Source organism: Fonsecaea monophora, assembly GCF_001642475.1.
Source record: "Fonsecaea monophora strain CBS 269.37 chromosome Unknown Scaff10, whole genome shotgun sequence".
NCBI classification, from domain to species: domain Eukaryota; kingdom Fungi; phylum Ascomycota; class Eurotiomycetes; order Chaetothyriales; family Herpotrichiellaceae; genus Fonsecaea; species Fonsecaea monophora.
Genome location: NW_019173941.1, coordinates 462,376 through 479,158, shown reverse-complemented (window position 1 = coordinate 479,158; position 16,783 = coordinate 462,376). Strand labels below are relative to the sequence as shown.

At 50.9% G+C, this 16,783-nt stretch overlaps 6 protein-coding genes across 6 annotated transcripts; 3 read left to right on the top strand and 3 right to left on the bottom strand.

The window, feature by feature from the left end:
- Positions 1 to 322: 322 nt before the first annotated feature.
- Positions 323 to 1,732, bottom strand: AYO21_02434 (hypothetical protein; the record flags this gene model as incomplete). The annotated part of the gene is made up of 1 exon (XM_022652413.1): positions 323 to 1,732. The coding sequence occupies one exon, from the start codon at positions 1,730 to 1,732 to the stop codon at positions 323 to 325; it is 1,410 nt and encodes a 469-aa protein (XP_022515449.1).
- A 498-nt stretch (positions 1,733 to 2,230) lies between these two features.
- Positions 2,231 to 3,282, bottom strand: AYO21_02433 (hypothetical protein; the record flags this gene model as incomplete). Its single annotated transcript, XM_022652412.1, has 5 exons — positions 2,231 to 2,302; positions 2,362 to 2,512; positions 2,586 to 2,887; positions 2,939 to 3,182; positions 3,239 to 3,282. The coding sequence occupies 5 exons, from the start codon at positions 3,280 to 3,282 to the stop codon at positions 2,231 to 2,233; spliced, it is 813 nt and encodes a 270-aa protein (XP_022515448.1).
- A 1,753-nt stretch (positions 3,283 to 5,035) lies between these two features.
- On the top strand, positions 5,036 to 6,550 carry AYO21_02432 (hypothetical protein; the record flags this gene model as incomplete). Its single annotated transcript, XM_022652411.1, has 4 exons — positions 5,036 to 5,215; positions 5,289 to 5,723; positions 5,797 to 6,032; positions 6,115 to 6,550. The coding sequence occupies 4 exons, from the start codon at positions 5,036 to 5,038 to the stop codon at positions 6,548 to 6,550; spliced, it is 1,287 nt and encodes a 428-aa protein (XP_022515447.1).
- Positions 6,551 to 8,551: 2,001 nt separating this feature from the next.
- Positions 8,552 to 10,349, top strand: AYO21_02431 (hypothetical protein; the record flags this gene model as incomplete). The annotated part of the gene is made up of 3 exons (XM_022652410.1): positions 8,552 to 8,767; positions 8,829 to 9,658; positions 9,725 to 10,349. The coding sequence occupies 3 exons, from the start codon at positions 8,552 to 8,554 to the stop codon at positions 10,347 to 10,349; spliced, it is 1,671 nt and encodes a 556-aa protein (XP_022515446.1).
- A 1,211-nt stretch (positions 10,350 to 11,560) lies between these two features.
- AYO21_02430 (hypothetical protein) lies at positions 11,561 to 12,803 on the top strand (the record flags this gene model as incomplete). Its single annotated transcript, XM_022652409.1, has 3 exons — positions 11,561 to 11,913; positions 11,991 to 12,131; positions 12,197 to 12,803. The coding sequence occupies 3 exons, from the start codon at positions 11,561 to 11,563 to the stop codon at positions 12,801 to 12,803; spliced, it is 1,101 nt and encodes a 366-aa protein (XP_022515445.1).
- Positions 12,804 to 13,898: 1,095 nt separating this feature from the next.
- On the bottom strand, positions 13,899 to 15,775 carry AYO21_02429 (hypothetical protein; the record flags this gene model as incomplete). Its single annotated transcript, XM_022652408.1, has 8 exons — positions 13,899 to 14,022; positions 14,076 to 14,537; positions 14,598 to 14,815; positions 14,897 to 15,042; positions 15,111 to 15,228; positions 15,281 to 15,409; positions 15,459 to 15,498; positions 15,552 to 15,775. The coding sequence occupies 8 exons, from the start codon at positions 15,773 to 15,775 to the stop codon at positions 13,899 to 13,901; spliced, it is 1,461 nt and encodes a 486-aa protein (XP_022515444.1).
- Between the last annotated feature and the right edge of the window lie 1,008 nt (positions 15,776 to 16,783).

Here is a 16,783-nt window from a genome sequence, read left to right as displayed (position 1 = left end):
AGAGTTGGTTGAAGGGGTTGGAATTGCAAGGGGCGGATCCGAGTGAAGAAATGACTCTGTCCACTGGCTAAGAATCGAGACTACTTGTGTAGTACGTCTTCATAGGACATGGTTTCCACATCTGCATCGGCAAAGAAGATGGAGCAGCCTACGCTTGTGGCTCGTTTCGGACCCTGTCTGTTTAACGGCGCGATGGGGTCTGATCAATGGCCTCCTTAGACCAATGCAGCTCGTGCGACAGGCCAATCAGTCGTCTCTTCTTGAAGCTGATGAGACTCTACAGTAACTCAGCTTTCCCCGTGCAAATATTTCTGGAACGTTCTCACGAATTGCTCGCGGTGAGACTTCTCCACAAGTTATCCCGCTCGAGAGCCTCCATGTCGTCTTTACGCAGCATGATAGTCACCTCGATCACACTGCAGGACGGACCATCTCGAGTGCCTCTCCTTCGCGGTAGGATGATGGAGACACCATCCGCCTCTGCAGAAGCCAGTCTCACAAACTCCGGTTTTCCAAGCTCTGCACCGAAGTCAGCATCATACAAGCCCAGGTTAGCCCAACTTGTGATGGTGAGGTCACGGCCGGAAAATGGATCCCAGCCGATAAAGATGGCCCGATGGTCCTCGACTCTGCTAATCAGACTATATGTCTCTGCGATATGGCGGGAGTCGATTTTGGCGGGCGAGCTGGATGTAGCGATCGCATCGCAGGTTTTGGCAAGCTCTCGTGCTGTTTCCTCACTTGACCTGGCTGCTAAATCTCCCATCGACAGCTCCGCCAGGGAGTAGAGGATGACATTGCCGAAATAGGGGTTCTCTGGGGTGGAGAATTGCGGGCTGATGCGCTGTCGGCCGTTGACCGCCATTGCGAGTCGACTCGTTGCGCCGGGAGAAAGATTCGTGGAGCCACGCATCCGGATCTGGGTGATGACGGTCCAGAGTAAGGCACAGATGACCGTGTTCGTGGTCGGGTTGACTGCCGTGTACTTCTGGAGAAGCTCCTTTTGGTCCTCAATCCGAGTGCTCGGGATACTAAACACTCTGGATGTACAGGACGGGAACTCGGGTGGAAAGACTGGAGGCGCCATCGAATACTCCGGATGCACAGCAAGTAGGTCCTCTAGAGATTTCGAGTCCGCGACTTCGAGGTCGGGAGAGAGTGCCTCGAATAACCGGTTGAATCTTTCTCCAGAGACGGACATCGAACGACTAGGCTCCGCAACATTCTGAAGCAGTAGTCGCACAATCTCGTCCAACCCACCGGCATCTGTAACGTTGTGATGGGTACATATAACCAGTCCAACCCCCCCGTTGTCGGCGAAACGAAAAAGGCTGGCGGCAAAAACTGGAGCTCCGGCGTTATGAAGGTCCTCGTCGATGAAGCCTCTCACCGGCCATATCGCTTCGGGAAATGCATCGGGGGGCATCCCCTGCAAGGCCAACGCTTGGTACGCCACCGGGATCGATCCTAGATCCTGGAGCACCGGCGGCCCGTCGCTCGTCTTCCAGTGAATTTCCAGCGTTGGCTTCTGGGTCGTCGCCGAGGTGACAGGGACGACCCGGCCGGACATCCACGGAATCTGTCTCCACGTGGAATGCAGAGCGGTTTGAAACTTCTGCGCATTGGCTTCGGGGCACGTTGCCGTTCGGAACGTCAAAAGAACCCTCAGATAGGTCCTTGGGACGATCCAATCCAAGGGAGTGAGACGTTCGACGTTGATTTCTCCGGCCATGGGTACGACCGTGCAAATGGTTTGTTTGGCTGGCTTTTCCGAAGAAAAATGTCTACCGAGCAATATGGCGGTAGTAGTTGAACGAGAGGGGGACGAAGGAATCTTTGGTGGAGTTGGGGGAGTATATAAGGGTTCAGAAGTGTTGACACGAGCATGGAAGACCTAGACGTTGATATAGGGAAGATGTGGGTGGACTCAATTTCACTGGCATACAATACATTACCGTGTAAATTGACGTACGAGGAGGTACGCAGGCCTGAAAACTATTATTCGACTAGTGAGGTATTTTAATTCTCCAGCCCTCCACCGAATAACTCCAATCCCACGAATCGGAATGAACGAAAACGTTTTCATCCACTGGTTTGCTGTACGCGGCCCCTCGGTCACTGCACGGCTTCGGGTGCCTGGCACTGTGGAGAGAGATTCCAGCCAGACAACTCAATGGTCGCCATCACCTCCTGCAACGAGGTGGATCGTCCTAGATAAAGCTCAACGGAATCAAGCGGTGGAGTCGCCGTGATGTGTCCTTTTATTGACGCTCGTCGCCTGATCATAAAATGTATCATCAATCTGCAAATTCTACAGGTGAACGGCCTAACATCACCATATGCAGGTACCTATGTTCTTACATTTGGCTGTACTTGATTTAAAGCTTCAAGCACGTCTATGCCATCCTTGTCATTCCACAGAACACCAAATGCATAGTATTCCCTGATGTAGGAGATCAAGGAACGGAGGATCTTGTAGTATGCGTTGATGTATTCCACATGCGACTTGTCCCTTGGCACAGTAAAAACACCATCAGTTCGCCTTCATTTGTTTAACAAAGGGTTGAGAGGGGCCAAATACATACTTGCCCTTGTATTCATTCAGAATCTTGTTGCCGTAGTATTGGGTGCCGCCCAGGATGTTCTTGACGAAATCGATCGGCCTTCTCTCCAAAACCCAACTTAGCGCGATGATTCCTTCCGAGACGGCACTCAGATGAACGTATAACGGAGAGGGACGGTTGGCTTCTCGAATCTCCTCGACGGTCGAAGTGTGGCGGCGAAGGTCTGCTGTCAATTCGGGGGGCATTGATTCAGGTCTTTTCGCTCTCGAAGCAATGAGTAAATAGGCCTTTCCAGCCTCGAAGGCCTCTTTCACGGCTTTGGACTGTGGCATTTTAGAGACTTCGTTGCTACAGGACACGGTTGCTCAACCTACCTGTTGTTCGACGGGACCACCGATTGACTCGCTCGATTTCAGAAATGCTTGAACGTCGTCCTCGATGATCTTCTCAAAGGCGATAACGGACTTGGGCAAATCGTCGGTGAGGGTTTCCGGCTTTGTCGAGGAACCGGTGCCAGGATCTCGGCTCGCGACAGCAATTGCGGTGTCGAGGATGGCCGCCGAGGCACCGTATCTGGTAGTCGCGATGTTTTCAAGTCGTAACGTGGCGGCTTCAAGTCTACTCACATCGCATCGTTAGCGAGACAAGATCTGAAGAGTAGATCTTGTGTGTACCTTTGGATGAGCGATGGTAGGTACTGAACGTTCTCCGAAGCCATATAGACCTTATAGAAGGGTATTTGAAACCGTACTCTGCCAGTGAGCGTCGTGATACAAGCCTATCCCCTCGTGTAACACGCTCTTTCTCGCAGCCTGGACACCAACTTCGCCGGTCACTTGACGATAGCAGGGGAGGGATCAGGAAGAAAATAGAAATTCCCCTCCCTGCAGCTGGTAGTGTATATCTAGGGGAAAACCCATATAACTTATGGGAACCCCGCTCTAGGCTCCTAAGAAGGATTCGCCAACTACCGCTCCCATTCACAGCCTCGCAGCTGCTCTCAGATCTCATTTCTGGCGACTGTAGTTGAGGTTTAACTAAGTGGATCCACCGAGTCTTTAACTTTCCCGATGCGGAATTAGTTCTTGTCGGATTCCACGGATTCCGTGGAGTGTCACCTTGCCAAGGATTCAGCGGTTGCCTTTGGTTGGCATTTTCTATCCTCTGCCTCATGGGGCATCTTTCTCACCTTGGCAATTGAGCCACGACAGCGAACTCAGGAACCGAGTCAGTATGCTGGCCAGAAATTTGTAAAATTTGGGTCTGAGGTCCACGGGCCCGCGGAATATCATCAATATTTGCATGACATTCAAAAGACGACGTAGGTATCCGCTCCCGATACCAAGATTTACAACACGCACACCTTGGTCGTCATTAGGTATGTACCTAGGTACCTCATGCCAAGTAAAAAAAAAGTGTAGATAAAGCACGTGACCAAAGCTGACGTCTGTCTACTTGGGACCAGGGTAGTACACTCTCATTCCCCGGCATGCATTACCCTCTTTCTTCTGAGAAGCTAATGACCACTAGGTCCCTATTCATGGATTGCAGAAGTTTATAACCCCACATTAATGAGTGATACCTTGAGTAGGGAGACAATTGATCAGAGGCGGCGTCGCCGGGTGTTGGTCCCCAAGGCGGTACGTGTTCCCATCTCACAAGAACAAGTTCCTGTGACTGACAGATAGCCTCTTCGCTTGTAGTGTGAAGGGTGCCGAATACGCAAGGTAGATCCAATCTTCATCGTACCCGATATGAAGACGTTGCTAAAGGGGCCAGATTCGATGCAACCGCATCACACCCTGTTCAAATTGCCAGATAGCAGGTATTGTGTGCCAGAACGCAAAGGAGAACAGATGCCCAGTGGCCCCAGCCCCAAGGAGGACAGCCAATCAGCAGAACTCCTACGATGGCACTATCTCGCCAGCAGAACCCGCACTCGCATCATCTTGGCAGCAACATAATGAGCTTGTCCTAGATAACAGTCGGCCTGTGGAAAGGCCATCCTCCTGGGAAGAACAAAGTCCCTTTTGTCCAGAGAACACGCCAACGTTGTATGAAGGCGGCTCTTCCTTCGTCAACCAGTCTACTGAAGCGAGTGATATCGCTACAAGGACAGCCGACTCGGACGACCTGGGCGAAGGACCAGGGCTCGGACCGTCCTTGAACTCCCTGAAGAGCCTTCTGAATCCGTGTGTCAATTCGCCGTCTGCTGGAGACTTTCACTTTTTTCATGGTCTCGCTCCACCGGCAAGGCCATCCGTGCCGCTGATACCGGCTGATCTTGTGCTCGCCGTTTTACGAAGGATCAAAAGTATGTAACCACTCCTGTTATGGAGACACGACTGATCTCTGCAGCGCACAAACTACCCCACCTTCAAGCCACTCTATGCGACTCCTCGTTGGTTGAGCGGCTTTGTCAAAAGGTCTATTTCCCGGTTGAACCAGTCTCTCTTGGCCATGTGACGAGCATGCACGGACTCCTCTTCTATGTGCTCCAAGACTGTATAGTGATGCGGGACCCACTGGGCGAGATATACGATCTTCCAGGAAGCTCTACTCAATGCGCCCGGAATTTCAGCGCAGGGATCGAAACTTACGAGCTCTTGGCCATCCCGAGTTTTGAGAGTATCTTGGCCCTGACAATAGCGGTACGTTGCATTGTCTCTAGATCTTTTCGAAAGTCGACATCAGTGTCTACCTACTAATGGTTTGCCACTGTAGATCATGAAAGCGCAGGATGATGCAAAGCCATGGCTATGCTCGACGTTTCTCTCGGCGGCTGCGAGACACTGCCAAGTACTGGGCTACCACCGAGAGACGACATACCAAAACGATAACACTGGAAATAGAGAAAACATGCGCCGACTCTTCTGGTCTATATACATGTTCGACAAGAACATGTCACTCTACTTCGGGAGAGCTTCCAATATCCAAGATTTCGAGATAGACACCGGATACCCTGCTATTTCCACCGATCCCGGCGCGCAGCTCTGGGACCAAGCTACCGTCATCAGTATCCAGCTCGCCAGACTCCAGGGCCAAATCTATGACAGGTTATATTCGCCATCGGCGCAAAAGGCATCTCATTCCGAGCGAGAACGCCGTATCGACGATCTAGCTTCTCAACTGGAGGAGTGGCATATCGAAACAAGAAAGGTACGTTTTTAGTACCACTTCCCACGCTGCGTAGGTCTAGAGGAGACTCGGATTGACTGACTTAGTTCTGCAGTTCAAAGCCTCGCTCCAAGGACAGAGCCAAGTGTATGATCTGACACTAGCAAACTGGGACATTACATACTACTCCAGTTTAACCACAGTCTTGCGCGCGCCGTCCTTGCCCTCTGCAGGAACAGTCATCAATCCCAGATGTTTGAAGGTAGCACGCCTCGGACTTCAGACCCATCTGCGTTATTCTCCCGAGTTCCAACGGTCAGATTTACTAACAGCGACAGACTATGCGAACTGGTGAGTCTGCCGCGGCTCCATTGGCTATGGGAGGGGGGCCTTTCTCGAAATCATTCAGAGAGCTAAACCAATGCCTCGTTAGGATCCTCCTGTTTTCGACATTTGCGCCGTTCATTGCGGTTTTTCTCCACGCTGTCGTCGCGGCCAGCTTCGAGGATGTTCTCCTGCTCGATCAAGTTGTCGACTCGTTGAAGCCCACTCGAGCCGCTTCTCACCGCACGGAGCGCCTTTATCAAGTCTGCTCGACGTTCGCAAAACTGGCCCGAGACATTGTCGAGAGGACACAAGGGAGAAGAAGTGATATCGAAGGACGCGCACGACAGGAGTCTGTGTGGCCGGCAGACTCCCCGACGCAGGCTCCATCAGATCGACATCAAAGCCTGGACGACATCTTCGAGTACGGCATGATGGGAGACATTGGAGGCGCAATCAATTCTGGGAATCTGTCAGATATTTTGAACAGCTGTCTCGGTGGAGGACAGTCTTGGGCTGCTGATCTTTTCGAGACGGGCCCTTAGCAAAAGTAGCTTCACGATTTTGGGCTCACTAATTCTCGAAGTTCGCCTTTTCGCCTTCTTGCTGTTCAAAGTCAAGTATCTGCACGCTACAGCTACGAAGAGTTAAGTACAGCTCGCGGATGGATCAACGCACACGCGCGGTTGGTACATAATGCTGCTGGTATCCTGCCAAGACAGCAAGCCTTGTTTTGGTGATTCCGAACCACTTGTTGGGAATTTTCAACGGGAAAACCCATCGGCGAACTCCTTGAAGATGACTATCTTCAAACCTATCAAACCAATTGGACCCCTGCCAGGCCTAAGCCTGCCAGAAACTGAATTCCACGAGGATCAATTCCAGCATATTCAAAGGATCCCGATCCACCTGGATTGGCCGTCCAGCTGCTTTCCTGGCTGATGCCGCGATACGGTGTAGGAAGCAATTCGCGATTAAGGTTGGAGCGAATGGGTCTAGCATCATCTCCGATTCCCATGCAGTGGGCGAAGACGACTGGACCCAGGCACGCGATTGATTGATGAAAGATCCCGTGTCTGGATCTGGGGAGGCAGGAGGGCCTTCGCTCTCAATAGAGTCGGAAGTATGGCTGTACTGTGCACCCAGGCCCTGGGTATCAGCTGTGCCTAAAGATGGGCCTTGTAAAGAGGTAAATGTGCTTGGGCGTCGTAAATGGCGTTGGTGTTCCATAGTTTGAACATTAGATCTGTGGAGCACGTTGGCCTCACCAGATATATTTTCAGCAGCTTGTCGATGCTGTCGGTCAATGATTATCATGAAAAGATTCCGTATCCATAGTGTTGGGGCGTAGCACTGCTCAAACTGTCGTAATGCCAGGGGATTGGGATGCAATCTCTGACAGAGTTTGTGTACCAGTCTTCGAGGACAGCCTGAACCTGTCGTCTTGCTTCTTGTCGGACCAAGGGATCGTGACTCACGTGCAATTGACGAAGGGAGCAGTGGTAGAAGAACATGTTCGAAGCTGCTTTGTTCAGGGAAACCTGAGCAATCATGTATCTTGCAGTTTCTGGCGATTCATCAAGGAAATCCGCCAACGTTAAATCCTCGACATCGAAATCAAGATCATTTATAACCTTGGGTCGGCCGGAATTTCTGGATCTGAGGCGTCCTTTGCCGTTGGAGCTGCATTTTCAAGCTTCGAATGCGAGTTTGATGAACCTGTATCTTCATCTAGGATGGAATGCGTATGCCGGGACTCGTCTTGCTTTGGGACAGTGTACCGACCATCTAGCCCTCTGCCAAAGTATAAGGAGATAAGCCACAAACGGCCACAACATGGTATGGAGAGCCCTCACCTCGAGCGCTTGGACTGGAGAATTTTGCACACCGTCGACCTGCCCTTGCATTCCGAGCACGACACGCCATTCACAGAGGCATCGCAGCGGATTTTCCTCTTGTTACATACTTCACAAGCAGAAGCTCTCTGTTTTCGGAACGTTGTCGTGCCGACTGATGTAGGTGGAACAACGGCATCCACAGGGTCTTCCATAGTAACAAATTGACTGGCAAAGGTCGGGAATGTGTGAAAAGTGGGAGATATTTTGGCGCGGCCGACCTTCAACGAGGGCAGGAGCACTGATGAACGTGTGACTGACGGGGTTGCCAAGCTAAATACCGAGTATAATGACGGTCACGCTAGTAACCCCTCCGTTAATTACTGAAAGGTATATGGTAAGATGGAGATACTATCGGGTATCACTTTCACGGCTGTAACACCTAGGCTTCGGCACCGGCTATCCGTAGACAGTGTCTTAACACCGTCAGCCGAAACCTCTCTGCACAACACGAACCAGCCAACTGGTTGCGTCTGGTCGCTCCTCGTTCTATGGAGCCGTATTTCGTATTACCCTAACTTACCTCGGCCCATGGTGTTGCACATGTTGATTATACTACCACGGTGAGTTGAAATTGAACATGTATTCTTCACCGGCCTTACTTGTCGACCACTCTGTTTGGTTCCTGTTGGTTCTATAGTTACTGCAAACATGGCTTTGGATGTTCCTAAGCCACTCCTCCTCCTGCTGGGGGCCACCATACAGGCCATTGTATTCAGGTCAATTTGGTCTCACCCATTTTCGCAACATAGTTTAATGAGCATATTCGCTGCATTTATGGCGTTGGACGTCTTCGCGTTCAGCCTCCACATCGTTTTTATATATCCAAACTTCCTCAGCCCCATTCGCCACCTTCCTACTCCAAAGGTGAGCCGCCAGGCTCCATGATAGTACTTTTTGCGCGCGAACTGAAGGCGTGGAAACCTAGGGAGCCGTTCCAATCCTTGGTCACTTCCTCACTGGATTGAAAGCTACCCGGGGAGAAGAGTACTTGAAGTACAGCCTGGAAACTCCGAATGAAGGGCTCATTCGTCTCCGAGGCCTATTCAACTCGGACCAAATTCTGGTGACGAGCCCCAAAGCACTGGCTGAGATTTTGGTCAATAAGCCTTATGACTACCCTAAACCGGAGAGGAGTAGGGAGTTTCTACGCACGGGTCTCGGGGACGGGCTCGTCGTCGCCGAGGGCGAATACCACAAATTCCAGCGAAAATACGCCACACCAAGTTTCAGCTTCCGCCACGTAAAAGACCTCTATCCCCTATTCTGGGACAAGGCTCTGAAGATGACAAAAGCTATTGAAGATGAAATCTTCGGGCCGCAAGGGACTGTGACAAACATCGAAGGAAAGCTCGTTGGTATCACAGATATCGAGCGATGGGTACCACGAGCTACCCTGGACATTATAGGTATCGCGGGGGTAGGTCGAGACTTCAATACATTGGAAAACTCTGACGATAAAATGGCCACACTATACGCGACTTTGTTTACGCCCACACTGGGAACACGCATGGTCGCTGCATCCATCCTGGTATTCGGTCATCGATGGACGAAGGTCCTCCTGCCGTCAGCTTCTCGTACAATTTACAATGCAGTTAGTGCAATACGATCTCTTTGCGGTAACTTTGTGCGCGAGAAAAGGGAGCGCATCAAACAAGGAGACGACGAATCAGTCGATGTCCTCGCATCTCTGATCAAAGCGGACGTCTTCTCGGACCATGAACTGGTTGATGAGCTTTTGACCATCCTCGCTGCTGGGTAAGTCATGCCATGCCCCTGTTGTCGTCGTCACAAGCATCAGCAAGTGTCTGACATGATTGACAGCCACGAAACCACCTCGTCGACCTTTACATGGATCACTTACTTCCTCAGTCGTCATCCGGACATTCAGTCGCGACTTCGCGCAGAAGTCCATGACGCATTACCTATCGGCTTTGCCCCTGGCAAAAGCCCCCATTCCGATGTTTGTGCAATTCTCGAGTCTCTGCCTCTGCTGAACGGCGTCTGTCAAGAGACACTCCGCCTGTTTCCACCCGTGCCGGTTACGTTGCGTCAAAATAAGAAAGATAACACGCTCCTTGGCCAGCCCATCGCTGCACACACATTACTTACGTTGGCACCCTGGGCGACCAACAACTCTCCAGAGCTATGGGGTCCCGATGCCCACGAATTCAAACCAGAGAGGTGGATAGATCCGGAAACCGGGAAACCAAATCAGACCGGTGGCGCCTCGACCAATTACGCCTTCATGACATTTCTGCACGGGCCCCGTAACTGCATCGGCCAGCAGTTTGCAAGGGCCGAGTTGAGAGCGCTGTTGGCTGCCTTTATCTGCATGTATGAATGGACACGGGCCGAGCCAGAGGAGGAAGTAATCCCTGCGATAGTGATCACAGTGAAGCCGAAAGACGGCTTACGTCTGAAACTAACCAAAGTTAGAGACTGGTGACCGTGTGCTGCTGGATGAGTGGCTACTGGAGGTGCGTGATCCGACCAGAAGACTATTGGTTTCCTTTATACAGAATGAACCACAACGTGTGCAGAGCGTGTCAGGGAGGGGATCCACGTGTGCTCAAAACTGTTCACTCACCCACACTCTAATCGAAATATGTAGTAGGCTTTTTCAGTATAATATAATGATGACGGTTGCCATTGTGCCTTTCAGCTATATCTCACCACCTTGAGTCTACCTCGGAGCTTCTCGAAAATCTCGAGTATCCCCGCCGCCTTTTTGCGATCCATCCTTCTGCGAGGAAATTATCCGCGCGATTCAGAGACTGGTCCATAACGCCTGGTGCATAATATGGTGCTTGGTGTGCAACCATGACTCATACGTTGCCTGCACAATCAGCTTCCTACAACTTTCCAATGGTTTGGTCAGCGATACCGAGGTCACAAAGATCAAGCCGGGAGCCTTTTTTACCCCGTAAAGCGGTTTTGATCCGATTCTCGACGATTGTGTTATTCTATCTCGGTCGAATTTTACCAGGCCAAACTCTGGACGGATGCACAGCTCACCGGCAGTGCTGGAGCACAAGCAAGATGGACATTGAAGGGTTCAGCACGTGCACGGCGCTGACTTGGCTAGAAGCTCTTGAGTCACAACGTCTGGAAAGCTGGGAACTTCAGTTGCATGAAGCTCAGTCTAAGGAAATCTTGGTAATCCTTCACCTAGATTTCCTTGTTGTGTATGTCCGCGCTCGTCCATAGCCGCCGGCCGGCATTCCAATGCTTCTCTAGCCTTGCCAAGCCGGTAGAATTAGAGGGCCCACTTTCATTTGACCTATAGATTAACGGCGGCATTTATACCGCATTTGGACAAGTCCTTCAGTCACCCTAGTACTGAATTTCGTGGATCTCCCTAGATTTTGCCAGCACCATGACAGATTGGGGGGCCTTCATGACCTTCCAAGCTCGAAATGTGAAAGTGTTTTAGTAGTTTGGGGGACGGCTCAAGACGGTAGAGAAAAGAGCGCTGAGCCGGCCTAGGACGACAGAGTCAAGAGAAGGCCGATTCTGAAGTATTTATGGTCAACCTGGTAGGACCCATTACTCTAGCGTCTGTATAGAAACAAGTCCTCTAAGATAATTATCTTTCAGACTTTATTTTCGCTCGTTCTGACACTCCACGCCCCTTGCACTGGCTACCTGATTCCCAAAATGGGCTCTTGGAACTACCTCTTTGAGGTGCCCCCCGGAGAGGTAGTCTCCGTCAAGATAATCGACACGACCTCGCGAATTGGGAACTCCTCAGTCGACTTTTTGATGAGACCCCCAATGGAGGGATTTCCAACAATGCCGATACATCCATCGTGGTCTTTTCTGATCGAGCATCCATCGGGCAGCCGGATCCTATTCGACCTCGGTATTTCCGTCGATTGGAGAGAGTATGCACCGACTGTTTCCAACAGGATAAGCACCAACGGATGGCAAATTACCTCGACGCGCGGAGTGGCTGCTATTATCGAAGACGCTGGCATTCCTCGCGAATCTATCAACGCCATTATCTGGAGGTTCGTATCATTTCAATCTGCTCATGTCCTCGGTCAATCATAGGAAAAGGTGCCTTGGTACTGATCGGGGCTCCCAGTCATCACCATTGGGACCATGTGGGCGACCCGTCTACTTTTCCACCCAGCACCGATCTCGTGGTTGGGCCAGGGTTTGTGAAAGAATATCTGCCAGGATGGCCGTCTAATCAGAATTCGCTCCTGCGAGACACCGATTTCGAGTATGTTCTCTCTCGGCATTCTGCTCCTGCGCACAGTTGGCAACAGACGCTAATATTTCCTAAAGGGGTCGAAAAGTGAGAGAGATTGACTTCAACGACGGCTTGCTCCTGGGACAGCTCAAAGCGCATGACTTCTTTGGGGACGGCTCCTTCTATCTCCTCGATACACCAGGCCATTCAGTTGGCCACCTCGGAGGGCTTGCGCGCACCACCAAAGCCCCGGACACTTTCATCTTCATGGGCGGCGACTTGTGCCACCATGGCGGCGAAATTAGACCTTCCAAGTACAACCCACTCCCAGGAGTAATGGCCGTCGAAAGTCTGCTGGAAGTTCCCAGGCAAGTATGTCCCGGCGCTCTCTTGGAAGAACTTCAGAAAAACAGGTTCAGAAAGATAAACCAGCCATTCTTCGACCCCAACCTGGGAACTGATATTTCAGAGGCTATCCGCACCATCTCAAAGGTGCAAGAGGCAGACGCAAATGACCACGTCCTTTTCATTTACGCACATGATACAGGCCTCCTTGGAGGAATGGTTGATCTGTTCCCTCTTCCTGCTAACGACTGGAAAAAGAAGGGGTGGCGCGAGAAGCTCTTTTGGCATTTTCTCCAGGACTTCACCTCGTCCTTGAAGCTCATTGCTCAAGATAAGGACCAAGTTAGAGGATCGTGATTGTGGCCACTTTGAAAAGAACATGACGCCATAAGCCTGAGAATATAAGCGAAGATGGGTTGAAGTCGCCGTGTCAAAGCCAGAGCCGGGCGTTGTCCGTCGGGGAAAGAGTCGTACATCAATTCAATTACCCGTGAAAATGTAAATACCCCAAGCCTCTCAGCGAGGAGTCCACTTCAGACAACTATCCACTGTGGCTCTCCAACAGCAGTTAAACGAGCGTCCAGAGCTCTTGAGCCTACCAAGCTGAAGAGACAGTTCGGCATTACCTTCGATGACGGGCCTTTAACCGATATATCTGACATTTAGCCGATTGTCAAATCATAAGCATTACCTCAACATGCTTCACAAGAGCTTGGGCATCCACTTTGACGACATTGTATCCCTACCAGAGACAAAGCTCCAATCACAAGGAGGGGGAGCAAATTGCCGCTCGGACGCCATTGGTGGGCCGGTAAGACCGCGAAAGAAGGCGGGATTGTATACCAAGTTTGTGAGCCTCGGTAAATGAGAGTTGCATACCACAAAAGTCGCAATTGATTACATGCCTGGTGCAACCATGTGTGTCAATGGGCTTCTCCGATACCCGAGTTCTTATGGCGAGATGCGTTGGGGGAAGTTCGAGGCTGGCGTGCTACGTCTCCGAGAAGACGTGGTTGCTTCTCCTAGGCGAAGGTGAAGAAATGAAGGGGTGAGTCTGTCTGACCTCCTGAATCTGTAACACAAATAGTGACTGCGGAGTATTGTTGGCATGATTTTGACAGATCACGGAAGACATGGATCTTGACATCAGTAAATGGGCTGTAATCCGCATGCGCACGCATACTAGATGAAAACAAAACAGAATTTTCTCGTAGTTGCGTGGGCTGCAACAATACGACTTTAAGGAGATGCAGCAATAGATTTTCCACTCATCCCATGTCACACCCATCAAACGAATGGCAGACTATCCAACCGCCTTCATGTACCTCAAATACCATCCTTACTCTGGGGCATTATGATTTCCGCAGCACAGAGTGGTACCAAGTTCTTCTTTCTGCCCCTCGCAGTGGACGCTTGTGAACGACCAAACTGATCTCCCAAGGTGAAAGAGGTTCAAATCGTGTACCTAAACGACTCAAGCCCCTCGATGACCAGACTACCGGCGTCAGCCTTTCGATTGCAGTGACGGAAGTACAATGTCAGGATCGCGACAACGGCAACGTTCAGACAATTGAACCTAGAAGAAACGTCAGAGGTGTGGAGGCAAAGATGACAGGAGGCGATACTCACGCAAATGATGTCCAGATGCCAGGGCGATAGGTAGGCGCATCTTGCGCCCTGTATGCCACACTCGAGATTATGCCGCCGATCCCTCCCGCCGCAATCAAGCTGGCGCTGGAAAACGCCCTCTTCCATTGTCCACGAATGTTGTTAGCTTGGTAAGCCACGGCGCATGGTGTATTTGAATTCGACCCTGCGGTGACAAGGAAGACGCCAAAATAGCGAACACCACTAAGTTTTGCCAGACTCATGATTGGGAGACCAATAATGCAAGCCAAGCAGTTGAAAACGATGATCGGTCCTCGGACTCGATATCGGTCACCAACCCACGCGGTCATATACATCCAGAATGCTGTAAAGGCGTATGGGGGAGCAACTAGACACTGCGCAGCGGCAGTGCTGAAACCCATCCCGTCTTTGAGGATAATGGGCAAGAAATACAAGATCGAGTAGTTGACCACGTTTGTGACCCTTTTTTGATTGGAAGTCAGTCGGGGAAAACATGCCCAGTGGACGGATGGAACCACTTACAAAAAAATCATTGCAAATGCCCAGATCTTTAAATCCTTGCCACACGCAAGATACTTTGTGAGATTGAAGGGCTCAGGGGTCACATCTTCACGATCCTTGTTGATCCGCCAGATGACATGCATACTCTCTCGATCAGTCAAAAAATTCCACGACTTGGCGGCCATGTCAGGGAAATCAACAAGGAAAATGTAGCTGAGCAAAGCAATCACGCTTGTGATCTGGAGACATGGTCAATACATGGGATGACACTTAAAAAAAAAGGAGGGGGAGGGAAAGGGAGGCCAGGGGACGTTTCCTACCAGACCCTCGACGATCAATATCCAACGCCAGCCTCGCAGGCCCCCAGCTCCCCCGATTTGCATCAGGCCATAGGCGAGGATACCGCCAGCCGCAGAGGACAAGCATCCAAAAATGTAAAACACAGCCACTCTTTGTTGAATCTCATCTGCGGGACTGTGTAAGCGGCCACTCAGGATGTCTGTATCAGCAGGAAGACGGGTCGTTGAAACTCACATCGGCAATACCAGCACGTAAGGAGATAGACGGCTCCGGGGAAATATCCCGCTTCCAGGGCCCCCAAGATGACTCGACAACCGGCCAGTTGGTCCCATTCCTTCACGAAGCCCATACCCTGTTTCGAAAGTGAGCGGACTTGGAAAATGGCCGATTGCTTGCGGACACACCACTAGTAATCCTGCCCAGAGAAGGGTGATTGTGGACAGAAACAAACGAGCACCCACTTTCCGAGTCAAAAGTGTCATTGGTGCCTGGAAAAGGACATATGGAATGAAGAACACCAGGAGGATAATGCTCTGCGAACATCAGACGTAGCCTAGATTTGTAACGCGCTGGTATCCTCACGTAGCGGTTGTTCCCTTCGAGGCCAAGATCCGTAGTCATGCTGGAGATTCTGTAAGCAAGAATACTTCCCATCAAGGGTTATTCCACACTCACCCTGCGATAGAGGCAGCAGAGAGGTTGCCTCGATCCATAAGGCACATGCAGTATCCCAGGCCAGTAATGGTGACCAAGCGCCTATCGATCTTCCATAGAAGCTTCTTTTCCTCGGCGGCATCAATATGCACTGGGCTTTCATCGGGAATGGTCCGTGAGCCATCATTCGAGTCCTCAAGGTGATCGAGCTCAGAGAAAGGAGTTTTGGTTTGTTCGAGCGTCATGGCTGTATGGTCGAGGAATTGCAAAACACAATGCTGAAGGGGGTTGTGAGTGTAGCAGTGTCAGTCAGGAGATCCCAGAAGGGCCTCTCTAAATAGTCCCGGCACCTCCAGATCACCCACTTAATTAGCCGCAGTACCCCATGGGCAACATAGTTACAATGGGGGAGATCGTCCCGTCCCAACGTTACCGGCTGATTTTGCGGAGAAGTGCTCTATTTATTTCGCCGACTGCCGAACTCCCAATCATCTTCGCCAAGCCCGTTGTAGAAGCTTATTGATTTTCGGGATCTCCTTGGATTGGACCATGAAAAGTCTGAGGCACGGAAAGCTCTACAACCCGCCTAAATCCGACATATACTCGACTGGATGGCGTCTTGTCCAATAGGGACCGCACGGTACCGACTGCAGGGGATTTGTATACGTTGCGCATGATTATGCAGGCAGTGCAAAGTGCCACGCGGCGAATCTCATCTAGACTATGTTGTATACTGAAACTACCCGAATAGGGTATATTAGAGAATGCCTCGGGACCAACCGCACAACCGCAGGTTTGCGTATGTACTGTACTTGGCAGGATCTAATTGGCTAGCCCCTCAAACCCAACTTCCACACTCTCGAGTCTCCGATATCTACTCGCTTTGCTGTTGCTCAATGGCATTGAAGCGTAAGTTTCGTTTAGCAAACTCAATGGCCAAACCTTTTGTTGCCTGTACCAGAATGATTAATAAGTCCTCACTCAAGACGCACACATTCGCAATGTGAGCTGAGGGACATACTGCATTGACTGCCCCTTTACTCGCTGCATTACCAGACCAGGTTTGGCCTCGGCCTCAGCCCACTCATGCTGGAGATGTTGATGAAGGTCCTTGGTCTCTGGTGTTTTTGTGAAGTATGGCACCACCACCTTGGTAGTCCATAGCAACTGCTTGACATTGATTGTCAGGATCCGATCGTACTCAGCCTCGCTTATATCGGTAGATGGCTGTGCTTTGTGAAGAATGCCGGCAT